This window comes from Melospiza georgiana, chromosome 13 (genome assembly GCF_028018845.1).
Source record: "Melospiza georgiana isolate bMelGeo1 chromosome 13, bMelGeo1.pri, whole genome shotgun sequence".
NCBI lineage: Eukaryota > Metazoa > Chordata > Aves > Passeriformes > Passerellidae > Melospiza > Melospiza georgiana.
Genome location: NC_080442.1, coordinates 19,410,606 through 19,438,166, shown reverse-complemented (window position 1 = coordinate 19,438,166; position 27,561 = coordinate 19,410,606). Strand labels below are relative to the sequence as shown.

Genomic DNA, 27,561 nt, shown 5'->3' with positions numbered 1-27,561 from the left:
ATTAAAAATCTAAGTAGATATACAAAAATATACATATATCAAAATATACATATATCAAAATATATCTCTATATATTTCTATTTCTATCTACATATATGTTTAAAATACAAAGATACATAAAAAAAAATAAATACATAAATATACTAAAAATATGTAGATATGCAAAAACGTAGATCTATATAAATATATGTAGATATATAAAAACATTGATTTTTACATATCTATAAATAAATATAGCCATCTAAAAATATCTTAATATATGCAGATACATAGATAAATATAGAAAGAAATATAAATATATATATTATAGATATTATATATCTATATATATAAAAAATATACAGATATATATGTGTGCACATGTTTTTATATGTACACCACATACAGATGTTTATTTTTAATATAAAATCCCCCTCTGCCTCTTACTACCTAACCAGCAATAATAAACCTATTAAAAATAGAGAAAATACCAATTTTTTTTTCCTCTTGAAGCTCTTTTTATTATGAATAAATAAAGCACAGCCCAGGTAACACAGGTTGGCACGTGGAAACGTGCTCCTAACAGGATTTTTATGGAATACAGGAGTTTTTGGGAGCAGGAACTGAGGCTCCCTCAGAAGTCAGAGAGGCAGAAAAGGAAAAGAACTCAAAGGATTTGCAAAGGAATCCCTTGAAAGGGAAGAAGTGGAAATTAGAGGCAGAAAAGCTGCAGGTGCTGCTGGGGCTTTCAAGTGGGGCTAAAAGGGCACAGGAGAAAAAGGGCTGCCAAAATTTGGGATGTTCATTAGAGAGGCAGGACAAGGAGACAAGGAAGGAAAAAAAAATTTAAAAAATGAGCAAGAAAGCAGAAAAAAAAAAGAGCAGGAGAGCAGATTTTGTGATTTTGTTGGATATTTCAGAGCAGCTGCAGAGCTCAGGGGTAGTTTGGGGAGGTTTCAAGGTTCTAACCCAGGGAAAAAAGGGTTTTAAGGGTGGTTTGGGAAGATGAAACAAAACCTGAGCTCGGGAGCATTTGGAGGGAGTGGGGAGGAGGAAATGCAGCAGAGCCAGAGCTGAGGCAGGGCTGAGGATCTGGAGGGGTTTGAAGCTGGGGCAGAACTGAGACAGTTCCCAATTCTGTCCAGAGATCATCCAGGAGACAGCAGCAGGAACAGGAGTTCCCAGGAATGAGCCAAAGGGAGAATTTTAAATCCCAAAACGTGCTTTAAACCCCAGGGTGGGTGAGGTGTGAGCAGCTCCTGGCAGCACTCCTGGGACTGGGTGTTTACAGGGAAATGTACAGATTTAAGGAAAATTCCCAGATTTTCCAACCTACTCGGATCATCCAGATCCTCTGAGCCACAAGAGGAGGATCCAGGGAATGCTCAGAGCTTTTCCAGGGCCCCTAAAGGGCTCCAGGAGAGCTGGGAGGGACTGGGGACAAGGGATGGAGGGACAGGACACAGGGAATGGCTTAAATGGGATAGGGCAGGGCTGGATATTGGGATATTCAGATGGAATTCCCAGAGCAGCTGTGGCTGCCCCTGGATCCCTGGAATGTCCCAGGCCAGGCTGGAGCAGCCTGGGACAGTGGGAGGTGTCCCTGCCATGGGATGGGATGAGATCCATGGGATGGGAATGAAATGGAATCATTAATGTTGGATGGGATGGGATGGGATCCATGGGATGGGAATGGGGATGAAACGGAATCATTAATATTGGATGGAATCCATGGGATCCATGGGCTGGGATTGGACAGGATCCATGGGATGGGATGGGATCCATGGGATGGGAATGAAATGGAATCATTAATATTGGATGGGATGGGATGGGATCCATGGGATGGGACTGGACAGGATCCATGGGATGGGATGGGATGGGATCCATGGGGATGAAATGGAATCATTAATATTGGATGGGATCCATGGGTTGGGACTGGACAGGATCCATGGGATGGGATAGGATCCATGGGATGGGATGAAATGGAATCATTAATATTGGTTGGGATGGCATGAAATCCATGGGATGGGATCGGATAGGATCCATGGGATGGGATGGGATCCATGGGATAGGATTGGATAGGATCCATGGGATGGGATTGGACAGGATCCATGGGATTTCAGGTCCTTCTCATCCAAACCATTCCAGGATTCCATGATCCATGCCTGGGAAGGGGCAGGAGATCCCTCCCTCTCTTTGCCAATTTTCTATAAATCCCAATTTCCCCCATTCCCCTCAAACTCCCGTCCCCTTTCCAGGGGAGCACAGGGAGCCCCAGGAATCCCCCCCAGCCTCTTTGGAGAGCTCGTTAGCAGGGCTTGAGGAGGCTCCTGTTAATTGCCCAATTCAAACTTCAGAGAGTTGTAAGTAATGCAAGTGTGGAATGTTTAATTGGGAGTTTCACAGTATGATTATTTGTGTAATATCTGTTAAGTGAGGGGAGTTTAATTTTTAATTATTTCAATTAATTTATTGCTGGGAGATTTACTTGGAGAATTTCAGCCTTCTCAGTTCCATCAATTAAGAGGCAGAGATTCAGAGCCTGGCCACTGAGAGCTGAATGAATTATGTAATGCTTTTTAAGGAGGCTTTTTTCCAACCATTCCTGGAGCTCAGAGAGAGCATTCCCAAAAAAACCCTCCTGAGCTGCCTGTGGATTTCTGTCAGCTTGGAGATGACCTACTTTTTAACAGCCTCAGTCCACAGAATTGATTACATCTGTCCCTGTTCAGAATTACTGAAGTGCTGGTGAATATTTGGGCGGCACTAAATGCCCAAATTTCAGACAAAATCTTGTCCTGGCTGGAGCTGCTGTGGCTGCAGTGGTGACAGGGACACTCCCCAGCCTGGCAGGCTGATTAATGACATCAAAACAGCTCTAAAAAGCCCAATTTTCATAAGTATCCAAGCCTTCAGTTATTCATCTGCTTTGCTTGGAAAGAACCATCACCAACGAGTTCTTTAAATGTACTTAAATATGTACTCTGCAAACCTCGTTAGTCTAATTTACTCCAGGAAATTAGCTGCTTTCTATGCAATAAATGCACTTTTCTCCACACTCCCCACAATAATGAATTCCTCTCTCCAAATAAGGAGGTAAACACGATGCTCTGTGCATTTAAACCTCCCCAAAACGTGCCAGGAGCTGTTCCAGACCAGCCACTTGGGCTGGGGTTGGGATTTGCTCAGCATTACCTCGTGGGTAGATCTGCAGAGGCTCTATCAATTGTCCATTCACTTGCTGCTCCATCACAGTGGAGTAATACTGCAAAAAAAGCCCAAAAAAGAGATGAGTCAGTAACCCAGGAGTGGTAAAAGCACTTATGGATTGTGTAATTCTGTGTGTTTTCATTTTCTCTGCAAGTGCCACGGTGCAGATCAGCCTTCAGATGGTTCCTGTCCATCTGCAGTGCTCCCACAAAAAGGAATTTTTAAAAAAGGGAGCTGTGGGGCCACAGGGATCTGCTGCTGCCTCAGCTGGGAGAGCTGGGGATGCTCCAGGAGGTGAGGAAATGAGACATTTACAGCATGGAATACTGACAGCAAATGGAGGAGCCAGGAAAACCAAACACGGCCACAGAGGCTCGGTGCAAATAAACCCCAAATATCCCCTAAATTACCCCAAAACTGGGCACTTTGAAAACTCCAAGGGAACCCCAAAGTGATCTGGAATTCTGGGCAGTGATGCAGAATCAGCACAGAGGATCCCAAAGCTGAGACCTCAGGAATTCCCTGCAGAATCCTGAGACACTGAGCAGGAGCTGCTGCAGCGATCCAGGGATGTTTCTTGGTTAAAAAAAAAACCCTCAGAATGGGCAAAAAGGGCTGGGAAAGAGCTGAGAGCATCAAAACCCAGCAAGATGCTTGGGCTGGGAGAGCTGGGAATGTTCCCCTGGAGAAGGGAAGGATCAGATAATATTCAGATCCTAAAGGAGAGCTGGGAATGTTTCCCTGGAGAAGGGAAGGATCAGATAACATTCAGATCCTAAAGGAGAGCTGGGAATGTTCTCCTGGAGAAAGGAAGGATCAGGGAATGCTCAGAGATCCTAAAGGAGAGATGGGGAGGGACAGGGGACAGAGGGACAGGACACAGGGAATGGCTTCAGAATGGGAAAGGGAAGGTTTAGATGGATTTTGGGAAGGAATTCCTGGCTGGGCTGGAATTCCCAGAGCAGCTGTGGCTGCCCCTGGCATGTCCAAGGCCAGGCTGGAGCAGCCTGGGGTGCTGGAAGTTCTCCCTGCCCATGGGATGAGCTTTCAACTTTGGAATTCCCACTTCACCAAGAGAATTCCACGACCCCACACAGGACAGAACCGTTCCTGATCCCTCCCTGGAATAACCAATGGAAATAAACACACCTGAGAGTGGCTCCTGCCCCCCAAAAACCACAACAGAGCGGGAGGGAGAGGGAGGAAAAGCCTCTCCATTACTCACCAGCGATGACAAGTAAATGAAATATCAATCATGTAAGCTGTCAACCTTTTGGGACAGCAATAACTGTTAACAAGTAGTCTGGAAAAATTGTCTGAAAATGACTTGTCCTCCACAGGCCAGCGCTGGAGGTTTCCATGGAAAATTAAGATGCCAGTGGCTATTTGGAACATTGTTCAGGTATTCTTTTTAATGGGAAATTTGCCACTTATTGATCCAGAGCGTGTAGCCCTTGCTTTCAGAGAGCTGCAAGCAACTTTCCAATCAGTGGCTGTCAAAAAAATTACTGCCTTTTTATACAGATACAAGACAACAGCTCCAGAGCAGCTCCACGGCTGTCCTTAATTAACTGCACTGCCCAGCCCTGAAAAAATCCCATTTACACCCCCCAAAATCGGCCTAATCCAAAGCATTTCTGCATCATCTGAGAGAATTCCAGACCTGAATTAGGGTCTTGTCAAATTCATAAAGCAAAGAACCTAAAAGGGAAGGTTTGAAATTATTCAAAATATCAAAATAATTCCAAATAAATATTGAAATTGCTCCAAATAAGTAGCAAAATGATCCCAAATAAGTAGCAAAATGATCCCAAATAAGTAGCAAAATGATCCCAAATATGAAAATTACTCCCAATAAATATGAAAATTACTCCAAATAAACATAAAAATTACTCAAAAAATCCCCCAAAATTACTCCAAAAAAACCCCAAAATTACTCCAAAAAAAATCAAAATTACTCCAAAAAAAATCAAAAGTACTCCCCCCAAAAAAATCAAAAGTACTCCCAAAAAAAAAATCAAAATTACCCCAAATATCTTCCCAGTTATAATATGTTCCAAAGTCCAATCTCAGGGAATTGGTTTTTTCTCCTTAAACTGAAAAAAATCCACTTTATTTACATTTTAGAGAACACCTGCACCACATCAGAATTCCCTGAAATGCTTTCCCAGCTGGCCAATGCTCCAAATATCTGTTGCAGGCCTCAGAATGAGCATTTCTCTTCCCCAAGATTATGAATGAATCCATTTCCCAGGCTCAGAACATTTGTTTCCCTGGTAAACACATCCCAAAACGGAGCCCATAGCATGCGAGGAAGTTCAACCATCAGTGCAACACTCAAATAAAAAATTAGTTTAAAACTGAGGAGAAGAATTTCTCAGAGAAGAAGAAGCTGCTGAAGCAGAAAGAAGTCATTTCCAGGCATCCCATAATTTTGCAGGGAAAGCAGAGAGTTGGGCAATCAGAACTCTAATGTACTGAAACTTGAACAGTGAGCTTGGAAGCATAGCAAAAAAATGACCTTCCCAAGGCGTGATTCATCCGGAGGAAAATTCAAAGTTTGCCACTTGGAAGGCAAAAAATGGCTGAGATTTCCCAGGAAAAGAGAGAATTCTGGGGGGAGGGAACTCCAGGGAGCTGCTGGACCCAAAAAGGGATGGGAAAGGGGCACAGAGTGCTCAGAACTTCACTCTCAGCAGGGTTTTTAGTGCCAGAACCTCTCCTGTAGCTGAGCACCTTCCCCAAGCTGGGATTCCCCCCCCCAAAACCTTCCCCAGGCTGGGATTCCCTCCTTAAAACCTTCCCCAAGCTGGGATTCCCTCCTTAAAACCTTCCCCAAGATGGAATTTGCTCCCTAAAACCTTCCCCAAGCTGGGATTCCCTCCTTAAAACCTTCCCCAAGCTGGGATTCTTCCCCCCAAAACCTTCCCCAAGCTGGGATTCCCTCCCCAAAACCTTCCCCAGGCTGGAATTCCCAAGAATCTGGGGAGAAAAAAAAAATCCCAAAAAGCCACCTGGAACACGGGGAGGAGCCAGGCTGGGAGAGCTGGGAATGTTCTCCTGGAGAAGGGAAGGACCAGGAGAGGCTCAGAGATCCTAAAGGAGAGCTGGAGAGGGACAGGACACAGGGAATGGATCCAGACTGGGAAATGGGAAATTTGGGATTTTGGGAAGGAATTCCCAGCTGGAATTCCCAGAGCAGCTGTGGTCACCCCTGGAGCAGCCTGGGAATGGTCCCTGGTTGGGATTTCAGCTCCCTCCCCACCCAAACCAGTCTGGGATCCTCTGAATTCCCCCCAAATCAGCTCTGGGTGCTCCCAAACAGGGCTGGGCTCTGCCAGGTCATTTATGGGAATTTTGATCCTTCTGGACCACAGGGAAAATCCCCATTTTTACCCCTCCTGCTCACTCATTTCCTTTGAAAAGAGAAGTTCAAGGATATTTTTTCCCCCCTTTATCCAAATGATTCTGTGGCCATCAGTAAGTGCACCCTTCCCCTCCTGCAGGAGATTTCTATTAATGGGATATATTTATTTATATTTCTATTTCATGGGGATGCAGAGATTTCACACACCCCTACCTACACAAAGGCACACGCAGCCACATCCATCTCCCCTGAAAAACACAAACCACATCTTTAAATCCTCCATGAATATTGAGCCTGCAGCTACAATGAAACTCCTCTGTGAGGAGGGGTGAGGCGGTCTCCAGATGAAAGTAGATTTTGAAAAATTTTTAGAGCCCAGGGGTTCATTTTTAATGAGCCGTTACTTTAAGTACTGCATAAAAAATACAAGAAATTGATAGTCCATTTAGCCCGCACTATACCTAATGCAAAAGTCATTAAGATGCATTATTCTTAATGTTTATGATATGATCAGTAAGTGAACAAGTCTTTTTTCTTTTTGAAGTGGAGCCTGTCCATGGATCTGGTGTGAAACCACCTCCATTCCATGCAGAATACCAAAAATTGGAATTTAACACGGGGATACGGCCCAGTCAAACACTGTGGGACAAAAAAACACCAAGAAAAAATGATGAACACAGGGAAAAATGAGGATTTGTGGCAGTGTACTCACATAGGACAGCATGGCCTTCATCTCCTCATCGCTCCTGACCGTGATCCGATCCCCATCCTCATCCTCATCTGCCAGAGGAAGCACCAGGTGAGCAAGGGAAGGGGACAGGGACAATTCTGACACAGGCAGGGCTTCATCTGCACTCCCAGCAGCAAATAAACCCAAAAAACTGAAAGAGAAACTGCACAAGGACTCTGAAATAATAACGTAAAAATTGTATATTATCTCCAAATACTGATTAGCAAGAATTGGGATTTTTGTCAAACTTCACTCTCAGCAGGTTTTTTTAGTGCCAGAACCTCTCCTGAAGCTGAGCACCTTCCCCAAGCTGGAATTCCCTCCCCAAAACCTTCCCCAAGCTGGAATTCCCAAGAATCTGGGGAAAAAAAAAAAACAAACCAAGAATCTGGGGAAAACCCCAAGAATCCAGGAGGGAAAAAACAACCCAAGGAATTCAAATTGTGTGAGTAAAGGATTTTGTTCATTCTGCCTCTGGAAATAATAATGAAAAACAAATATATAAGTAATAATGAAAAAAACAAACAAAAATAAACTAAACCAAAAAAAATTTATAAAAAAACCCAGACCAAAAAAAAAAAAAAACCACTAAAAAAAAAAACAACAAACAAACAAAAAAAACCCCCACAAACCACCAAACTCAAAGCAATGCAGAAGAATAAAACATAAAAACCTCAAAACTGGAGTTTCAAACAGGAAGAGAGCTACTGGAGCAGCACACATCCACAAGAGGGATCAGAGGGAAAGCAGAAGAGAGATGGATTTATGGATAAAAGGTCTGGGGAGAGGGAACAGACTGAGATTGGACCATAAAAAAAAGGGGGGGAAATGGAAAATTCTAGCAAAATATTCAGAAAAAAATCCACATCATCCCTTTGAAATGATTGAGGAATTAACTCAGTTCCCAGCTGCAGAACTCCTGGTGGTGGTACAAACAGAAGGAATTGAAAATATGCGGATGAAGACGCAGAAAAAAATAAAAATTAATCTAAATTAACCAGGCAAAGAGTAAAACCAGAAGAAAATCAGCCCTGAACCTGAGCAGAGCTCCTTTACCATCCCAAAAACGGATCCAGAAAGATTTCCAGGCTTCCCTCCTTGCCCAGAGCACTCAGATCTGATTTTCCAGCACGAACCAAAACTAAAAACTCGCCCAGTCCTGGCTGGATTTTTAGCACCATTTAAAATGGAGGAAGAAGCCTCAGAATAACCCTGAGCAGAGAGCAGCAGGCGGGAGAGAAACCCTGAGCAGCCCAACTCCCAAAGCTGCAGCCAGCAGGACTGGGATGCAGGGATGGGGTGGCATGGGAGGATGCTGAGGGCCAGATGTTGGCACTGGGGCTGGGAGAGCAGGGGGAAATCTGCATTTGGGAACACCAAAACAAAACCCACAAAAAGCTGGCCTGGAGACAACCACCCCCACCTGAGGCAGCCATGGAGAACTGAACTCCAAGCAGGAAAATCCAGGGGGGGGGAAAAGGAAAAAAAAAACCCTTTAAAAGCATCAATATCCATAACATATTTGAGATGGCAGTAAAGTGGCAGGGAAATGGGCTCAGCAGCTGGAAATGACAGACTAGAGACACGCAGGGAAGGCACAGCAGCAGATGTTGGGAGGCAGAGCAAAAAAAAAATCAGAATTTTCCAGGAGACTCCTGCACATGGCGCTGCTGCTGTGGGTGCTGCCCTGATGGAGCATGAAGTTCACACACAGCTCGTGTGGGACGTGCCAGGGATAAAACACAAATGTTAGCACCAAATAAAGTGAAAAGAACCCATAAATGGCAAGGCTCTGGAAGCTCAGGGCTGGTGCTCAAAAGCAGGGCAGGGAAAACGCCCAGGTTCAGAAATAAAAATTGTGCTTCCCTCTCTCAAAACAAAGGTGTGAAAAGAAAAAGAGCATTAAATAGGACTGGAAGGACCATAAATCAATGTTCCCTTTGATTATCCACAGGCAGAATGAGCCCCAAAGCTCCAAAAAGGGGAGAAATAAAAATAAAATTATAAAAATTAAAGGCCCCATCTCAAATCTGCTCTGTCCCCCCTCACTCAGATCTTGCCATCCCCTCCATTCAAAGGAAAACAGAGGAAAAAATATAATAAAAATCATAATTTCCTTTCATCTCAAAGGAAAAACAGAAGGAAAAATACAATAAAAATTAAAAGAGAGCAGCAGGAGCCTGCTCCATTTGGAAGAAAACTCCAATTTTTCAGTATTTTATCCCCTGGGATAAAAAACTCCCATTTTTTCAGTATTTTCCTCCCCTTTGCAGCTGATTGCTCTCCAGACAGGATAATCCCCCAGGAACCCCTCCAAAAATAAAAATAAACAGGGTTTAAAGAACAGATATTAGCCTAAATACTTGCTGGGAGGATTGGAAGATTACAATTTTAAGCTGAGACCTACAGGTAGTTTATACTTTTCATTTAATTTGAGCAATAAAATTGCACTGAGGAGTAAGAGCATGGTAAGGTCAGGCTGGTAATTAAAGCTCCTGTGTGGAAATATTCCAGATGTGATTAAATAATAAAATATTGCTTGCTTTAGTGCCATTATTAAAGTTGCATTAATGCATAAATATTTAACCACGATGTATAATGAATATCACTTATTTTAAAATAATAAATATAATCAGAATATAAGAAGAATAAAATTAAAATGATTTATTTCAGTTACAGCCCAGCAATGTGACAAAGGAATTGGCTGACAAAAGTCACACTTACACTCAAATGCTGTGGTGGTTGCATCTGGCAAAACTTGACCAATGACATCCTAAAAATGCAAGGAAAAATTCATTAAATATCAAATGGGAAAAGCCCGATTGGCAATAAATCTCTTGAATCCCTCCCCACTGCCCCAAAACGAGGAAGTTTTCAGGGCAAAACACAAATCTGCTCCCATCACGATGTTTTTCTCCTCCCCTCCAGGAAAACTCTTTTCTTCCCAAATAATTCCCCCCTCATTGCAAACAGCTCTGTGCTCTCTGCTCCTGCAGGTGAAAAAATCCATTTTTCCCTTTGGGTTATAGAAAATTGGCACCTAGCTGACCAAAACCAGCCATAAACTTTATGGAGCTTTATGAATTATTTTTTTGCTTTAAAAAAATCCCATTTTCTCCTGTTTGGAGGGCTCTGTCAGCCTCAGCTGGGATCTGAAATTCTCCAAAACTCAGGAGGAGCATTCAAATATTGGGGGGATTCACTGGAAACCCCCAAAGGAGCAGAGCCAGAGCCTGAGGCAGCTCCACAACACCAAACACAAAAACATCTCCAGTTCCAATCCCTGCTCCAACTCAGCCTTTTTTTGAAGATATCAAAGAAAAACTTTTATCATTTTTTTTAGCCAAACCACACCAATGCAGTCCCACAGCCCTGCTCCAATCCAGATTTTTTTGCTGATACCAGAGAAGAGTTTTTACCATTTTTCAGCCAAAATTTCCACTTCCAACACAGTTTTTTTTGCTGGTACCAGAGAAGAGCTTTTACCATTTTTTCAGCTTTTCCCATTTTTCCAGCCAAACCACACCAACACTTCCAGCTCCACATCCCTGCTCCAATCCATATTTTTTTGCTGATACCATAGAAGAGCTTTGACCATTTTTCAGCCAAAATTTCCACTTCCAACCCCTGCTCCAACCCAGCCTTTTTTTTGCTGGTATCAAAGAAGAACTTTTATCATTTTTGCAGCCAAACCACACCAACATTTCCAGCTCCAATCCATCCTCCAACCCAGCCATTTCTGCTGATACCAGAGAAGAGGTTTCACCATTTTTCAGCCAAAATTTCCAAACCCCACTCCAACTCAGACTTTTTTTTTGTTTTTGCTGGTATCAGAGAAGAGCTTTTAGTATTTTTCAGCCAAAACTTCCACTTCCAACCCCTGCTCCAACCCATTTTTTTTTCCTGGTACCACAGAAGAGCTTTTACCATTTTTTCAGCTTTTCCCATTTTTCCAGCCAAACCACAGCAACACTTCCAGCTCCACATCCCTGCTCCAACCCAGATTTTTTTCTGCTGGTACCAGAGAAGCTCCTCTATCAATTTTCCCAGTTTTTATCGTTTTCCCAGCTTTTATCATTCCCCAGCCCCTCAGGAGCCACTCCAGGGCACAGCCCCAATGCCCAGCGTGGCTCTGCCCCTCCTGGTGCCCCCCAGGAAAAATGAACTTTTGGGAATGAATAAAACCCGGGATTTATGGCAGGAAAAATGAACTTTTGGGAATGAATGAAGCCCGGGACTTATGGCAGGAAAAATGAACTTTTGGGAATGAATGAAGCCCAGGATTTATGGCAGCACAGCCCCTGGAGCCTCTCAAGGTGCAAAGCTGCACTGATGTCCTGCCACTCCTGCTCCCTCCATTTCTCATCTCAAAGGATGAAATTAAAGATTCTGTGGCACACAGACACAATTAATAACATGTGAAAGCAGCACAGGGTTTCCACAGAGCCAACTGAAGCAAGTAATAAACACAAAACTTTCTGGTGGTGTCTTGGATGTGAAAATAAATCAAGAAATGCGATTCAAACTATTAACGGCACACCAGAAACGTGCAGTGTGGATTAATTGTGGAATTGTAAATTTGTAGAGGCAAAAATAAGGAAAAAAAGCCACCAAAATATTTCCATGTTGATAAAAATTCTTCCATTCTGCAGGGTTTACCAGCCTCAGTCAAAAGCCACTATTGCTAATAAGAAATCAGCCTTGCCTGCACAGAAGAATGTACTAATTATTTCTAAATCCATTCATTCAAACATTGGAAATTCCTGAGCAAACACACTTCAACTCTGTTAGATTTAAGCCCCTTGTCAATCCTCCTCTATGGGCACACAGATGCTTCTAAGAAATTGACTTTAAAATTGTTTAAAAACTGCATTTAAATTTAAGGGGGCGTGGAAGGTTCAAAGGCAGCTCTGATACCCCAAAATTCTGCTTGGAAAACTCCAAATATCCCAAAGCTCTGAAATAGGGATTTTAAAAATAAATCTTATTTTCCTGCACCCACCCAGAATAACTTTTTCTGTGTATTGAGACTTCTTTAATAGTAAGTAATAATCAAAAAGTAATTAATACCTAAGTGATAATCAATAAGTGAATTACACACCCCAACTCTTGCACTAAATAAGCCCCCAAAGCTTTGCCCAGCTCTCAATAATTCCATGAAATGAGTGTGTCTGAGAGAAACCAGGCTGGCAGGGCGAGGAGGCAGGGAAATCCCATCACGGTGAAATTCCCAAAGTGTCTGCAGCAGCTCCAGCCCATCCCAAGCCCAGACCCCGGGCTGACCCAGGATTAAAGGATTATTCCAAATTTCAAAGGATTACACGTGCACAGGGGATTTTCTGCTATCACAACAGAGACCGTGAGCAATAAAATACCCCCAACTTGGACGCAGATTATAATATTATATATAATAAATAATATAATACAATACGCTATATATAATATACATAATATATATTATATATTATATAATATATATTTTATAATACAATATATAATGTATACTATATATAATATCTATTATATTATATATATTTTATTGTACAATACGTTATATATAATATACATAATATATGTTATATATTATATAATACATATTTTATAATACAATATATAATATATACTATATATAATATCTATTATATTATATATATTTTATTATACAATATATAATATATACTATATATATAATATATAGTGTATATTATATAATATATATTTTATTATAAAATATTATCCACTTGCTGAAGTGGGTTTATGTAAGGGATACAGAACAGAAAAGCCCCTAAAAACCAGGAGAAAAATCAGGGAACAGCAGGTGCAAGAGGAACTCCAAAACCAAATCTGTTCTCTGAGGAAGCAGAAATTGTGAAACTCTGCTCAAATGCCAGGGTAAATATTGGAGCCACAGCTCTCACATTCCAATTCAATTTGTTTTATCTCACTATGACAATGTGAAGTTACCCAGAATTAACACCAAGTGCTTAAATACCACTGACAGGAGGAATGCAGACAGCTTGAGGGGAAAAAAAAAATGAGCTTATTGTAATTCATTTAGTGGGGCCTTAAAAATAAAGCTATTTACTGGTAACTCACAGGCCTGCAGAGCTGATACACACAGAACTTATTTCAAGTGACACCACGAAGAACAGCTCTGAAAATGGGGATGGAAATAAACCTGCACACCAGCCTGATGCTGCACTCAATGAGCGGCAAAATTAATAAAAATTACCTTAAAAACCACCTGAAAATACGAAATAAGAAGAATCATTTCAGCAGCCTGAAAGGCTGCAAGGCTACACTCACAGAGAGGCAAAATCAACAAAAATCAGCTTAAAAATCATTTAGATATATGAAACAAAATCTCAAAGATAATTTTATGGGGCTTTCTGAACACAGAGCAGCCCCTGGGACCCACCTGGAAGGAAGAGGAGCCCAAATCTGCTCTCAGGGGTGCAGGTTCTGGGACATTCCCCTGGTTTGGGGCTGGTCCCAAGCGTGGTTCTGCAGCTCCAGCAGGACAGAAAATCCCAAAAACGCCTTGGGACAAGGGCACAGGGATGGGATGGAGCTGGGGAGCTCCAGGCAGCCCCACAGGGATTGTTCAGAGCCTGAGGAACATCCTTGGATTGCTGCTCCCCAGTGATTGACCTCAACAAGGAACACCTGAATTCTCCCGGGGCTCTCTAATTGATCCTGCAGCAATTAAAGCCCTGAGAAACCACCTGGAGCTGCCAGGTGGGAGCAATCACCCTGAGGGCAGCCCCATCCTGCCCAGGTGGGGACACACCCAGCACTCCTCAGTGCACTGCAGCCTTATTTCATTTACTTTATTTTAATTTATTTCATTTAATTCCTGCATTTATCTGACCCACCACTCCTGAGTGGAATGAAGCCCTACTTATTTTATTTTATTTTATTTTAATTTAATTTATTTCACTTAATTCCTGCATTTATCTGACCAATTAAGTCCGGGTGAATGCTGTGATGGCACCTCCTGAAACACAACCAGCAGCACCTGACTGCAACAGGCTGACAGGGGATAAATGAAATTCTCATCAGCAGCACAGGTGGGACAGGACAAGAATAGCAGCCCACTCCAGATCCTCTGTCACCCACTGGCCACAGTGTCTCTACTTACTTTTAAATAGCCAACCTCAATTTACAGTAATTCTAGGATGGCAAAGGAGAGTCCAAGAATCAGGAGTAATTTCACTTTATTTTGGGGGAAAAAAAAAAAAAAGGCAAAAACAAACAAAAACATGAAGCAGAGTTGGAGAAAAACCAGACTCATTTGCTCCACTTTTGTTTAAGGGCACAGAGGGTCACCACAGGCTTGTGCAACCACCAAGGGGAAATTGACCCTCCCAAAAACCTCCCTGGTCTGTCAAAGGTGCTGCTCCCTCTCCTCCATCTACAGAAAGTCATGAATAATGCTAAATGTTCAGAAAATGACAGCTGGGATTTCTGTCATCCCTTCCAGTTAGCTCTGCAACCCTCCAGGCCCAACACTGAGCATCTTCCAGCAACCCAACCCTCCATCCCCACGTGTCCTTTGCACAGGATCAACCTCCTGAAAAACACCTGCAAAATCTCTCTCCAGAGTTAATAATAGATGTAAAAACTGAACGTGCGCCTGAGGGGTGGGGTGGGAAGGCTTTCTTTAGAGAAATGGGGACAGAGTCCTGGGATGTGCTGGGAGGGCAAGGTGAGGGCAGGCTGCAGAAAGCATCACCCTGAGCTGCCCCTTGGGCTAAGGACACGGCTGGGAGGGAGCGGGACAAACACCCACTCCCATTTCTGAGTGGGACAAACAATAAACACCCACTCCCATTTCTGAGTGGGATAAACAATAAACACCCACTCCCATTTCTGAGTGGGATAAACAATAAACACTCACTCCCATTTCTGAGTGGGACAAACAATAAACACTCACTCCCATTTCTGAGTGGGACAAACAATAAACACTCCCATTTCTGAGTGGGACAAACAATAAACACTCACTCCCATTTCTGAGTGGGACAAACAATAAACACCCACTCCCATTTCTGAGTGGGACAAACAATAAACACTCACTCCCATTTCTGAGTGGGATAAACAATAAACACTCACTCCCATTTCTGAGTGGGACAAACTCCCATTTCTGAGCAGGATAAACTCTCATTTCTGAGTGAGATTCACAATAAACACCCACTCCCGTTTCTGAGTGGGACAAACTCTCATTTCTGAGCGGGACAAACTCTCATTTCTGAGCGGGACAAACACCCACTCCCATTTCTGAGCGGGACAAACACCCACTCCCATTTCTGAGTAAGCAGAGCATCCTTGTGCGCAGATGGACACAAAGCCACAGCAGGCAAGGGGCTGAGGGCCAGGAGGCAGAGCAGAGCCCCAGCTCAGGAGGGGACATGCCACACGAGCAGCGGTGGCCCCAGCCCGGGAGGGGACATGCCACACGAGCAGCGGTGGCCCCAGCTCAGGAGGGGACATGCCACACGAGCAGCGGTGGCCCCAGCTCACAGGGGACATGCCACACGAGCAGCGGTGGCCCAGCCCCGGCGCAGAGCCCACACTTCTCCTGAGCAGGGAATTCCATCCCAAGGCCCGGAGGAGGGGATACCCTGACCCGGAGTGTCCCTGCCCACGGCACGGGAGCGGATTTGGGCACTGCCCAAACCGGGGCACGATGCCCCTGCCTGGCACCCGCAGCATTCTCCCGAAACCTCGCAACGCCGGCGCTGGCCCGGGACGGACAAAAACCATCCGCCAGAACACACCCCAAAAACACCTCCGGGGAGGGATTCGGACGCCCTGGGCGCACGGAGCGGGGATGGTGGCATCCCCTAATGGCCGGCTCGGGGGTCCCGGTGCCATCCCCCGGACCGTGAGCGGGGTCCCGGTCCTGTCCGGACTCACTCACCAGCACATCCCTGAAGAGCAGCTGTGGCGCCGAGTGCACGGTCCAGTCCACGGCGGCTCCGTCGGGGATCTTGATGCGGATGACGAGCGCCTGGCTGTCCATGGCGCCGCAGGGGCCGCAGAGCAGCCAGAGCATCCCCGCCCCGCGGGCTCACATGCTGCGGCCGCCGCGCCGGGCCGAGCCGGGCCGGGCCGGGCCGGACACAGCCTGCACCGCCCTCCCGCAGGAAGGAGCCGCTGCCCCGGAACCAAAACGCAGCCCCGGGAGGAGGGGATGTGCGGCGGCGGCGGCGGGAGGAGGAGGAGGAGGAGGAGGAGGAAGGGGAAGAGGGAGGGGAGGCGGCGCCATGGGCGGGAGGAGGCGGGCCCGGCCCCGCGGTGAATCGCGTTCCTCTGTGTGCGCCTCGTGCTTTGACAGGAAAAGCGCAGTTAAATGGCACATCCAGCCGGGCCGGGATTGCCGCTGTCCCATCGCGAACACAAACACAAACTCGAACACAAGCTCCGGGCCGTGCCAGCTGCGCTGCCATAACCTGCCCGCGGAGCTGGGGCCGTCGCTGCCCCTGAAGTGCCCGGGGTTGTCCCACTGTGGCACTCGGGGACACGGGGAGGGCGATTGCGGGGCTGGGTGAGAGTTGGGGGTTCCGTGCCCGGCTCTGCCCATCCCTGCCTCGGTGTCCCTGCGGAGCAAACTGGGAACGGGCACTGGAATGGGCACTGGATGGGCTCTGGAAATGGGCACTGGATGGGCTCTGGGCCAGCCCAAAAGCTGCAGGAGCAGGTTAGAGAAGGGCTGGGGGCAGCTGTCCAGCCGTGTCACGCACGTCACAGCTCCTACACTTTACAGCTCTCCAGGGTTGATATCCAGGTACAGTTCTCTGAGTCCCAGACGGGACAATTCTCTGAGTCCCAGATGGGACAATTCCCCGGTACAATTCTCTGATGTCCAGGCACAGTTTTGCTATCTCTGAGTTCTCCCTACCCAGTGTTTTGACAGCTCTGCCATCACAAAACCCCAAATTCAGCTTTTCAAACCAGCTTTTCACTGCCACAAGTCACAAGGAAAGCTCTCTGCTCTGCACAGCTCTGCAGCATAAAACAATCCACTTTTTTTTTTTTTTTTTTTTTTGAAGAGAACAGCATTAATCTCAATTGTGGGCTATTGATCTGTGCATTTTATCACACTCTCTCACATTATCATCTCTGACAAACTGGACTATTTGAGTTATTTTATCAATTTAGAGGGGGGGAATGGGAGGTATATTTAATTCCTGAAACGTCTTCAAGCTTCTTCATATTCGGATTCTACTTTGTTTGAGCTTTAGGAAAAAAAAAAAAAATCAATGGCCATTAACAGAGATAAATTCTCTCTCTGTTCAATAACTTTATAATTTAGTTCCTATACTAAAAATTAATAGAGCCCCAGCTCCTAAGGATCTAAGGGACTGGTGGTGCCCACACAGACATCTTTCTGCTCAAATGAACCTTTTACCTGCAGTCCCTGTGTACCTCTCACTCAGCTCCATTTCAATCAGAGTCATTTTCTATTAAATTTTAAAGAATAGGACACAAAATGATGGAATTTCTATAGACCTGCAATTTTTCTAAAATGTCTTCTTCATTTATGAGACTATGGGGAAAACCAACTCAATTTGCCAAATTTGCATAAATATTACGTCGATTTTCCAGGGCTAATCACAACCTTAATCCCCCATTCTGATTTGTGTAATCAAACTTGAAGGGTTTTTATTTTTTAAGAAGTACAGCACATCGAGCACATATTTATTGATACAGGTTTGGTTTTGCCACAGGCTTCTTTAAAACCCAAATTTAATCAGAAATTTTCATTTGAAATACGCCATTTGAAGCAAATGTTGATGAAATTTGTTTTATCATGTTGCAGAAGTTTTGCAAACTTGAAGGGTTTTTATATCTTAAGAAGTACAGCATATCGAGCGCATACTTATTGATACAGGTTTGGTTTTGCCACAGGCTTCTTTAAAACCCAAATTTAATCAGAAATTTTCATTTGAAATGCGCCATTTGAAGCAAATGGTTGATATTTGTTTTATCATGTTGCAGAAGTTTTGCTATGAGATGTCACCAATATTTATATATTATTCTTTAATGGTGGGGGAAATTGGTGTTGTGAGAACACAATCCATGATTTTTTAATATAAAATATTCTTCAAGTTCTGCATGTGAGCAGCCCAAGAATCTCCCTGTAAAAAGTTCAAGTTCCCACTACAAGGATTCCAGAATCCTCATTAAAAATAATTTAAACAATTAAAAGCCTGATTTTCCCCACTAAATGCAGACGACACAACATTTATAACCACATATCCAAAATGATTGTTCACCCCCAAGGGAGCAGCACCCAAAATCCCCAAGGAACGAGGTGTCAGTGCTTTAATTAGAGGATGGCGAAGGCACAGCTTCCCTAAATTGGGGTTTTTATCAGCGAGGGGGGAGAGGCTCCTCGGTGGCTGCCAGCAGCTGCCTCTTGCAGTGTGCTGCTGCTCTCTGCTGCTTTCCAGCGCCGCCGGAGAGCACCGGGAGCAGCCCGAGCTGCCCACGCCAGGAATGAAAATATTTATTGCCAGAGTGCTGACACGGTGAGGAGCGAAATCGTTGTAACCTCGCAGGAGTCTCCGTGAGGATGGGAAATGCTGTCTCCCAGGGGTTTGCTTAGCGACATAATTTACTCCAAAAGCAAGGGAAAAGTTATTGCTTGGTTAATTCCAACTGCAAAGGAAGTTGCCCAGCACAAGAAATTTTCTATTTTTGCTCTGTCACAAACACCCTGAAATGGAGTTTTGGGTCCCTCCAGCAGAAGTCTATAAAAGAAGAGGGATGGAAACAAGAGCTGCTTCCCCTGGCCCTGCTCCTGAATATTGCAGTGCCTGATGTGAATTCAGCTGTTCCTGGCCTGAGCAGGGAGGGGGGAGCTCATTCTCAGCAGTGGGATGGGTGAAAATGCCCACAGAGAATTAAAACCAAGATCAGGATCCCCAGTTCCTCCAGTCCTGCACTCATCCCCTTGGATTAAAGGAGGCACAGCAAGGAGAGAGGCAGGAAATGCTGATTTCATTCTGCATCCTACTCAGCATCTCCAATAATCTCATTACTACTAGAATTTTCCCAGCCATGTCCTAGGAATAATTATAGATATAAAAAATATACATATATATTATATATATATATATGTAGAGAGAGATATATAGGTATAGATATAGATATATATAATATAGAATATAAATAATATATTATTTATATTTATTTCTATAATATTTATTTCTATTTGAATATAATATAATATAATATAATATAATATAATATAATATAATATAATATAATATAATATAATATAATATAATATAATATAATATAATATAATATAATATAATATAACAGAATATAACAGAATATAACAGAATATAACAGAATATAACAGAATATAACAGAATATAATAATATTGTAATAAAATATATGTTATAATAAAATATATGTTATAATAAAATAATATATAATAGAAATAATATACTAATATAATGTTATGAAAATAAAATATATATAATGTTATAATAAAAATAATATAACTAATATGTAAATGATGTATTACCTAGGAATAATGTGTATTTATTATGTAACAGACTAAATAATTCCCATTTGACTATGAAAATATTTTGGAATACTGCTGTTACCAGTGCTGTGCCACCTTACCTGTAATTCAGACATTGAATATAAAACACAACTGGAGGAATCAGGATCTCTGTGCCAGCCCTTGCTTCACCAAACTCAATTTATCATCCCTGCTTCCTCCCTGCACCAGTTTCTAGGCTGCAATTATAAATAACAAAGGACAAATTCTCAGTTTCCTAGAGAAAATGGCCCCTGATGGTTGTTTTAGGAACACACATTTTCCTGTCTTTTTGGAAAGATACAAATATCTAACTTTCTATGTTGATAAATAACATATCACAGTGAAATTCACTTTTTTTTCCCCTTTCAATTGCCTGTGAGTGCAGCAAACTGAATTCCCTCAGGCTGGTGAAAAATAGGTCAGCAGTGTCCAGGCTTTCTAAAGATATTCCTCCCTGAAAGGCATCTCCTGGAAAGGCTCACCAAATTCAGATTCCTTAAAAATGGCAGTGAAACTTCCACCCAGCTCCCACTGCCCTCCCAGGCACTCTGCAGTGGCTCTGGAATACAAAAGAATTGTCTGGGACCCAAATATCTGGGAAATAAATTCATCTTATTTCCAGTTCACAGTGAAATTCACTGGCCTCACGCAGATCTTTTAAAGCTCCTTTTTTTCCACAGTAAACCCAACTCAGACTGAAAGGAAACATCACAAAAGTGAACTTAATTCCTGCTAAATTAGTAAATATTTAGGTTTTTGCTTTAAATTATGAATAACTTTTGAAACAGTAAACTCACCTTGGACTGAAAGAAAACATAACAATCGTAAACCTGATTTATGCTAAATTAGTAAATATTTAGTTTTTGCTTTAAATTATGAATAACTTTTGAAAACAAGCAGATTTTGTGACAAGGTAACTCCAGCAGTTGGGCTGTGTGTGGTTAATGATGCTCCTGTACCCCTTCAGACCAGCTCCAGGGGCTGCATAATTGTTTTTCTGTCAACCTATAAATTCTTGAGTAACAACAAAATTATTGTGATTTTTCTTCCTAAATTATTCATATCTCACAAAGTACATAAGCAGGCCCATGAATCACTGAGCATGTAACAATCATATCTAATGGCATTTCTTCTTTTAAGGAAAAAAAACCAGGTTTGACTTTGTAATCTTGTTCAAAAATCAGTGTTCTAATCTGATATTTACATTTTAAACTTGAAAGTTCCCTTGATCAGAGTTTTTGTCTAAAGGATTGCTTTTAATCATGTTTTCCACTTTTAATTCTATTAGGATTATTAATATCACTGCAAGAAATAAATTGGGTTTATAATGAACTACAGCAGGGCTCATAAACTGTGCTTAAAGTGATGCAATTACTTTCAAAATCACTCTAAGTTGTTTGTATTTGACTTTTTAGGACTTAAATGCAAAACCAACATCTTATTCTTTTGTAGAAATGAAATAAATCTTTCAAGGAAACTTGCAATATACTAGTGACAATATTTATTTTACATTCCCTGGCTGCAGTGCTGAAGCTGCCACTTGTTCTTAGGTGTATTTAAACTGAAAAATACAGCCCAAAATTCAAATAATAACTTCTATTTCCAGAAATAGGGAAAGAAATCAAGACAACTCTCAGAATTATTAACTCACTTTTCTGTAGTGAACATGATTAAGGGGTTACAGCAAAAGCCAATATAAATTAAATGGCCACAGTAAATAATACATGAGGCAAAATCCCCTTTGTTTCAGGAAAAGTTGCTCTAAACCAGAGCCCTAAGGCCATTTAACTATTAAAAAATACCTAAATTTCATTCAATAATAATAACATACATCAGGGAGATCTATAATTATGGTTTGTGAGGAGATTTAGGTCAACACACAAGGTAAGGTGAGGACAGATTTAAATTGTGCCTAAGTCAATGGAAGGTCAGCAGGAGAAAAGCTCTGGATATTGTTCCAGGGAAAGAGAGGGGAGCAGGAAAAGAGCACAAAAACTGATTTTTCAGACAACATGAGAGTACTAATCATAAATATTTAGGAGTTCAAATCCAATCTTTAAATCCAGAATTAATTTACAGTGGGGAAAAAAGTTAAGAACTTTGTGTTGAACTGAGTCCACCTGCACGTAGTTCATCAACTGGTGAGAAAAAGAGTGAAATTAAATCTAAAAATATTTCAATAAAACAAAGGTTTGCATCAGCAGCCCCAAAACTTCAGGAAAACAAACCAACCCACCAATGTTTAAGCACAATTTGGAGACAGCAGCAGAAAAGGGCATTTCTTGGGGTAACTCATTAGCACTGTGCAGTCTCAGGTGAAACATTTATCAAGCATACAAAAAGGCCTAAAAGTGAAATATAGTAATTAAGAGCTGGGCTTTATCGATTGCAGGGCTTAAGTAATTTTTCAGAAGCCAGGTAAGATTTAATAAGTATAAGTAGTTAAAGATCCTGCCCTGGCTCTGCCATCAGGGTGTAATTGAGGCGGTAAAAAAGATCAGCTGAACGTGTGTTGATTACCACCTTATCTTTGAAAGGCAATTAAGCACCTCAATCATTGCAACAAGATTTGATTGTGCAGCCTTTATTGGACATTGATCTTTCAGCAGAGCAGCTGCATTTCCCATTAAGTGACAGCAGCAGAGTTTAACTGGGACACCCGAGCCCGCTGACCCGGCCCAGGGGTGACAGCGCCGCTCCTGCAGCTTCAGGTGCCCACAAGGATCATTATTATTTAAAGAGGGGCTACAAGGAGGAGCCACCTGATCCTCGGCGTTTCGTTTCTCTGGAGTAGTTAAGGGAGGTGAAACAAAGCTCTGGGACGTCATTTCTGCCTCATTTAAACATCAGCAAAGAGATGATTAAGGCGAGGCTTGCAGGGGAGCTAAACTTTGTTTTGAATGGGAGGCAGAGCAGATCAAATCTGTCAGAAGTCAAAAGGGTCATCCTGTGGATCAATTATCCCTGAGTGCTGCAGAATTTTTTGAGACAGGGTGGTACAAATCTTCCTGGCCTCCAATATCTTGCATTCAGGCCAAAACCTGAGCGATAAAAAATAGAGAAGTTGGTATTTATAGCAAAACAAGAGTGGAAGTCAGATGAAACATCTCACCTTTGAAAACAAGCAGCTGGGTTTATAGCCACACATGATGAAAATTATTTCATGCTTTAATAACTGAAGCTATCCCTGACAAAGAGCTCATTTTCCCTCTGAAGAAGTGCAAGCCCTCATGAAAGGAACGAGCCATCCCATATCTGCACTCTGCCCTCAGACATCTCCCAGTTCATCCTTTAGCACCATCAACTTCCCGAGAGCAAGAGGTCCATTGATTTTCATGTAATACAAGAAAATATTACATTTGCTTAATTGTTACACAGTGAGATCATTGAACAAGAGATCAGGGCTCCATTTAATGCTGCGAGCAGCACGGAATTGCAGCAATCAATAGGGCAGTTTGTCAGGGATGTTCTCCAAGGAGCCCTGCCCATCACTGCAGGCCAGGGGCTGCTGCTGCAGCTATTGGAAAACAGGTAAGCAAAGTCAGCAGTGCCCATTATCAGAAATCAAACCAGCTGCAGGGAGAGGAGCTGCAGCTCCAATGAAGAGCTGTATTTATGGTCTGGTAATTAAAAACCATTTTATCAACCTTGTGTTGAGCCTAAACCTTTACAGCCAGGTATTGATGAGCTCTCTGGCAGTGAGTGAGCAGTATTTGACTTTAAACTTATGGGCTGCAGGGAAAATCAGCTCGAGGAAAATGCTAACTGCAATTTTTCTTATTAACGAGGGTCCTGGTAATGCCATCTCTGTTTCTTTGAGGCATTTAACTTGTGGCAAGAATATTCTCCAAAATTTACCAGTGCAAGCACTTCTCTGCTGGAAGTGTTTATTGCTGCTTTTAGAAAAGCCACATGTGTTGCTTCATTAAGTGGGAAACACTTTTTTATCTGGAATGAAGTTAAAAAGTATTTAAATGACATTATACTGTAGCTTGATAATGATTTATTGAGGAAAAGTGATTACCCTTCAAAGCAGCCCCTACCCATTTCACATTTCTTTTTTGACTCGTGACAACTGGAATGACCAATTCCATCACCAGCTGAGGGATTTGGAACTGGCAGCATTAACTGCTGGCACTAAATCCCAGCACCAGCAGTAGATCCTGCACAGGTCTCCCTGTTTCCATTAATTCCAGATTTCCACCATCCAAACAGTTCCCCAAAAGCTTTTTATTTTTGCCCAGGTTTCCAACTGATATGAAGTCGTTTTGTCATTGTTTGTGCCTAAAGCTGTGCTTGGTTGCAACTGGAGCAATCAGTTATTTTGCATCCAAAAACTGAGATATTCTTGTAGTATTCTTCTCATTCTCCCCATTAATTAAAAGCACCAGCAATTTGTGAATTAGCACAGGGAGCTAAATCTTCTACATCACTTAGATTTTGTACTTACCTATAAAGCAATCAAAAGAAAAATAACACCACACATCTGGAGCTCAAGAATTGCAAAAGATACAAGCACCAAATGTATTTTGGACATTTTATTTAAATATCATTTCAAGAAATGTGATACAGCCATTTTGCACTTGTTTTAGGGTGGGCTTTTTTCCCACCAAAGACTCTTCCAGGTGATGGTGACCACTCAGTGCCAAGGATTTACTCAGACCCAGTGACAATTAATTCATTATGAAATACCTAGACAGGATCTACACCTGAGCAGCTTTATCTTTTCAGTAACATTCTGGAAAAGTCAGTGCATTCACAGTTTCCTTGCTCACAGGCTACAATTCAGTTCTCTAAGTTGATAAATGCATCTCTTTAATGAAATGATCACAAGTTTGTCCACCAGCACCAGTCCCTGAGCTCCAGACACACCCTCAGAAATTCTAATTCTTCAACCTCACACCTCTGCACAAATAAATCTCTCACAACCAAGAAGTCCAGGCAGCTTCCTGAAACAGCACACTGAGTATGAGAACACAGTATAAACCCCAATTTTTTTAGGTGTTTTTAGTCAAAGGCAGCAGATATTTGTAGCCCAGAACCCACCAGAGGACAGCTATTCAGCTCAGTACATGGCTCCTTCATCTTCTTTGTTTAGAAAATAAATGGTGACTGGGCCATGGCTGGTGTGAACAGTCTCTGTGACACGGGCAAAGAACCAGGAGCCAATTCCATACAGTAAAGTTGGGATGCCTGAGGAGAGATAAAAACACGTTACACACACACAGAGTGAAATCCTAACTGCAAATTCAGAGCGAGGAGCGGTGCTCCAAAATGAACTGAGAGGGAAAAAGTACCCCTGCAAAAGCTGCCTCAGAAATATTTTGTCTTTATTTAAAAACAGCCATCAGTGCTCAACATCTTTCCTGTTGGCACGAGGCAGGAAGCAGGAAAATGCAGGAATTATTAGAAAAAGAAATCAGGAGGAGGAGAACATGAAAGAAGCAAAACATTGCCATGTACACATGATTTCTACTGATTAAATATATATTTATTTATATATTTATATTTATATTTATATCTTCAAATACTAAACCCAAACTCCCAGAATATCCAGTTTAAGTTATTGGAGTCTATGTCAGAGCAGAAATTTAAAAATTAGGCAGTGAATTCATAGATCAACATGAAGCTGCTCTGGAGAAAATCAGATTAGTAGTCAAAGCTACCAGCTCCAACAGAACTGCAATGGGCAAAAAGATTCATATACATATATATATATGTATATTTTTTTTTAAAGCGACATGTTTTAGCCCTGCCAATTTATCCATCTATTACAGAAATTATTCTATTTATTACAGGGGAAAAAACAGAGCTGGATTAAGGCCCTGAGTTCAGAAACACCAAATTTAACATGCTTGAAGCTGAGTGCTTAAGCAGGATTCTGAGGGAAATAGATTGCCTTTTAAATAATGTTTTCCAATCATTTAAGTATGAAACATGAAGGGTAGTTGTGAGAAAAACAAAGGTGTGAGTGGGTGGAAGGAAAAAGAAAATCAGATTTAAAGGTGCTATTAAGAAATCAATCTTTTTGATTATATTTTCTCACTACATCAGGTCAGAAAATTAAGAGCAGCAGACACGTTTTGAAAAAGTCACTGAAGGCTTGTGAAAAAAAAAAGGAAATTTTAAGAAATTAAATATGAAAATAAAGAATGCATGAAATGTTATGGCACTGGCACTGTCAATGCTGGCATTCAAATAAGCATTGAATCTGCAGCCAAAGTTCTGGAATAATATACTTCAAAACTATTTCTACTTTTATATTAATATGGTGCTGATAAAGCCTTTTTATTACAAGGGTTTCTATTCCAGCAGCACGTTAGGATCCAAGCAGCCTGACCATCCCTGCACCAGACACTGCCTGCCAGAGTTTCGCTCCAGAATTGCTCAGAGGACAAAGTTCCTGCCGGCACTCGGATTTCCAGCTGGAAAACGCTCCCTGCCAAAGGCGAGAGCGGCTGAAACCCCAACAGCGCGATCTGTGCCTGTCACAGGGGTCAGAGCCACACCAGCCCGGCCAAACCCCCGACAGGGCCGAGCTACGGCTCTGCCCTGCCCGAGCACACGGCTCCGAATGCCGGGACAGAGGGGACGGAAAGGAGAGAAGGGGAGGGAGAGAGGGAAAGAGAGGAGAGGAGTAAGGAGAAAGGGCGAGGGGGAAAGAGACGGAGGAGAAGGGAAAGGAGAAGAAGAGGGGACAGGGGAGAAAGAGAGGAATGGAGAAAAAAGAGGAGAAAGTGAGGGAAAGGAGAAAGAGAGGAGAAGGTGAGGGACAGAGGAAAGAGAGGAGAAAGAGGGAGACAGGGAAAGAGAGGAGAAAGTGAGGGAAAGGAGAAAGAGAGGAGAAGGTGAGGGACAGGGGAAATAGAGGAGAAGGTGAGGGACAGGGAAAGAGAGGAGAAGGTGAGGAAAGACAGAGAAAGAGAGAAGAAAGTGAGGAAAGACAGTGAGAAAGGGAAAGAGAAGGAAAAGGAGACGGAGAGGGAGCGGAGCTGCCCGGTGCGAGCCGCGGTCCCGTCCCCCTCAGGCCGCCCCCTCAGGCCGCCTCTCAGGCCGGACTCACCGGCGTTGAGCACCTTGAGGGCGGTGAAGAAGGCGTCCTGCAGCGCCAGGTCCTGAGGTGCCGCACGGGAGCAGTGGTACTTGATGAAGGGGAAGCAGCCGGTGCGCAGCACCAGGTAGTTGGCGCCGTCCACGGGCCAGTTGAAGTGCGAGAGGCCGAACTGGTCGTTGTGCACCGCGCTGTACTTGACGCAGAACGAGGTCCAGTGGGGCAGGCGGCGCTGCCGCAGGTGCTGGCTCAGCACCTCGGAGGCGGCGGGCCGGGCCGGGGACGGAGCGCGGCCCCGCCACAGCAGCAGCGCCACGGCCGCGCCGTGCAGCCGCCGCAGCAGCGCCCGCATCCCGCGGGGCTCCGCGCCTGCGCCCGCAGCGCGCCTGCGCCGCCCGGGGGCGGGAACCGAGCGGGCACGGAGCGGGAATGGAACGGGAACGGAGCGGGAATCGCCCGGGAATTGAGAGAGAACGGAGCGGGACAGCGGTCCGGGAATGGCCCCGGGAACAGAGCGGCCCGGGAATGGAAGGGAATCCCCCCCGGTCTGGGCCCCTAATTCGGGAAGGACACTGAGGGGCTGGAGCGTGTCCAGAGCAGAGAAGGGAGCTGGGAAGGGGCTGGAGCCCCAGGAGAGGCTGAGGGAGCTGGGAAGGGGCTC

The 27,561-nt window shown here is 43.4% G+C and overlaps 2 protein-coding genes across 2 annotated transcripts in view; both read right to left on the bottom strand.

Moving 5' to 3' along the window:
• Positions 1-16,393, bottom strand: part of MAP2K5 (mitogen-activated protein kinase kinase 5) — a 119,752-nt gene extending 103,359 nt beyond the window's left edge. Inside the window, exons 1-4 of the mRNA XM_058033760.1 lie at positions 16,207-16,393; positions 10,011-10,059; positions 7,269-7,336; positions 3,175-3,244 (exon numbers count right to left, since the gene is read on the bottom strand). Coding sequence (XP_057889743.1) covers positions 3,175-3,244; positions 7,269-7,336; positions 10,011-10,059; positions 16,207-16,341 — 322 coding nt within the window. The 5' untranslated portion in view covers positions 16,342-16,393. The remainder of the gene's footprint in view (positions 1-3,174; positions 3,245-7,268; positions 7,337-10,010; positions 10,060-16,206) is intronic.
• Positions 16,394-24,374: 7,981 nt separating this feature from the next.
• On the bottom strand, positions 24,375-27,252 carry C13H15orf61 (chromosome 13 C15orf61 homolog). The gene is made up of 2 exons (XM_058033494.1): positions 26,913-27,252; positions 24,375-25,042 (listed from the first exon to the last, which is right to left on the bottom strand). Exons 1-2 carry the CDS (start codon positions 27,250-27,252, stop codon positions 24,915-24,917), a joined length of 468 nt encoding a protein of 155 aa, XP_057889477.1. The 3' UTR covers positions 24,375-24,914.
• Between the last annotated feature and the right edge of the window lie 309 nt (positions 27,253-27,561).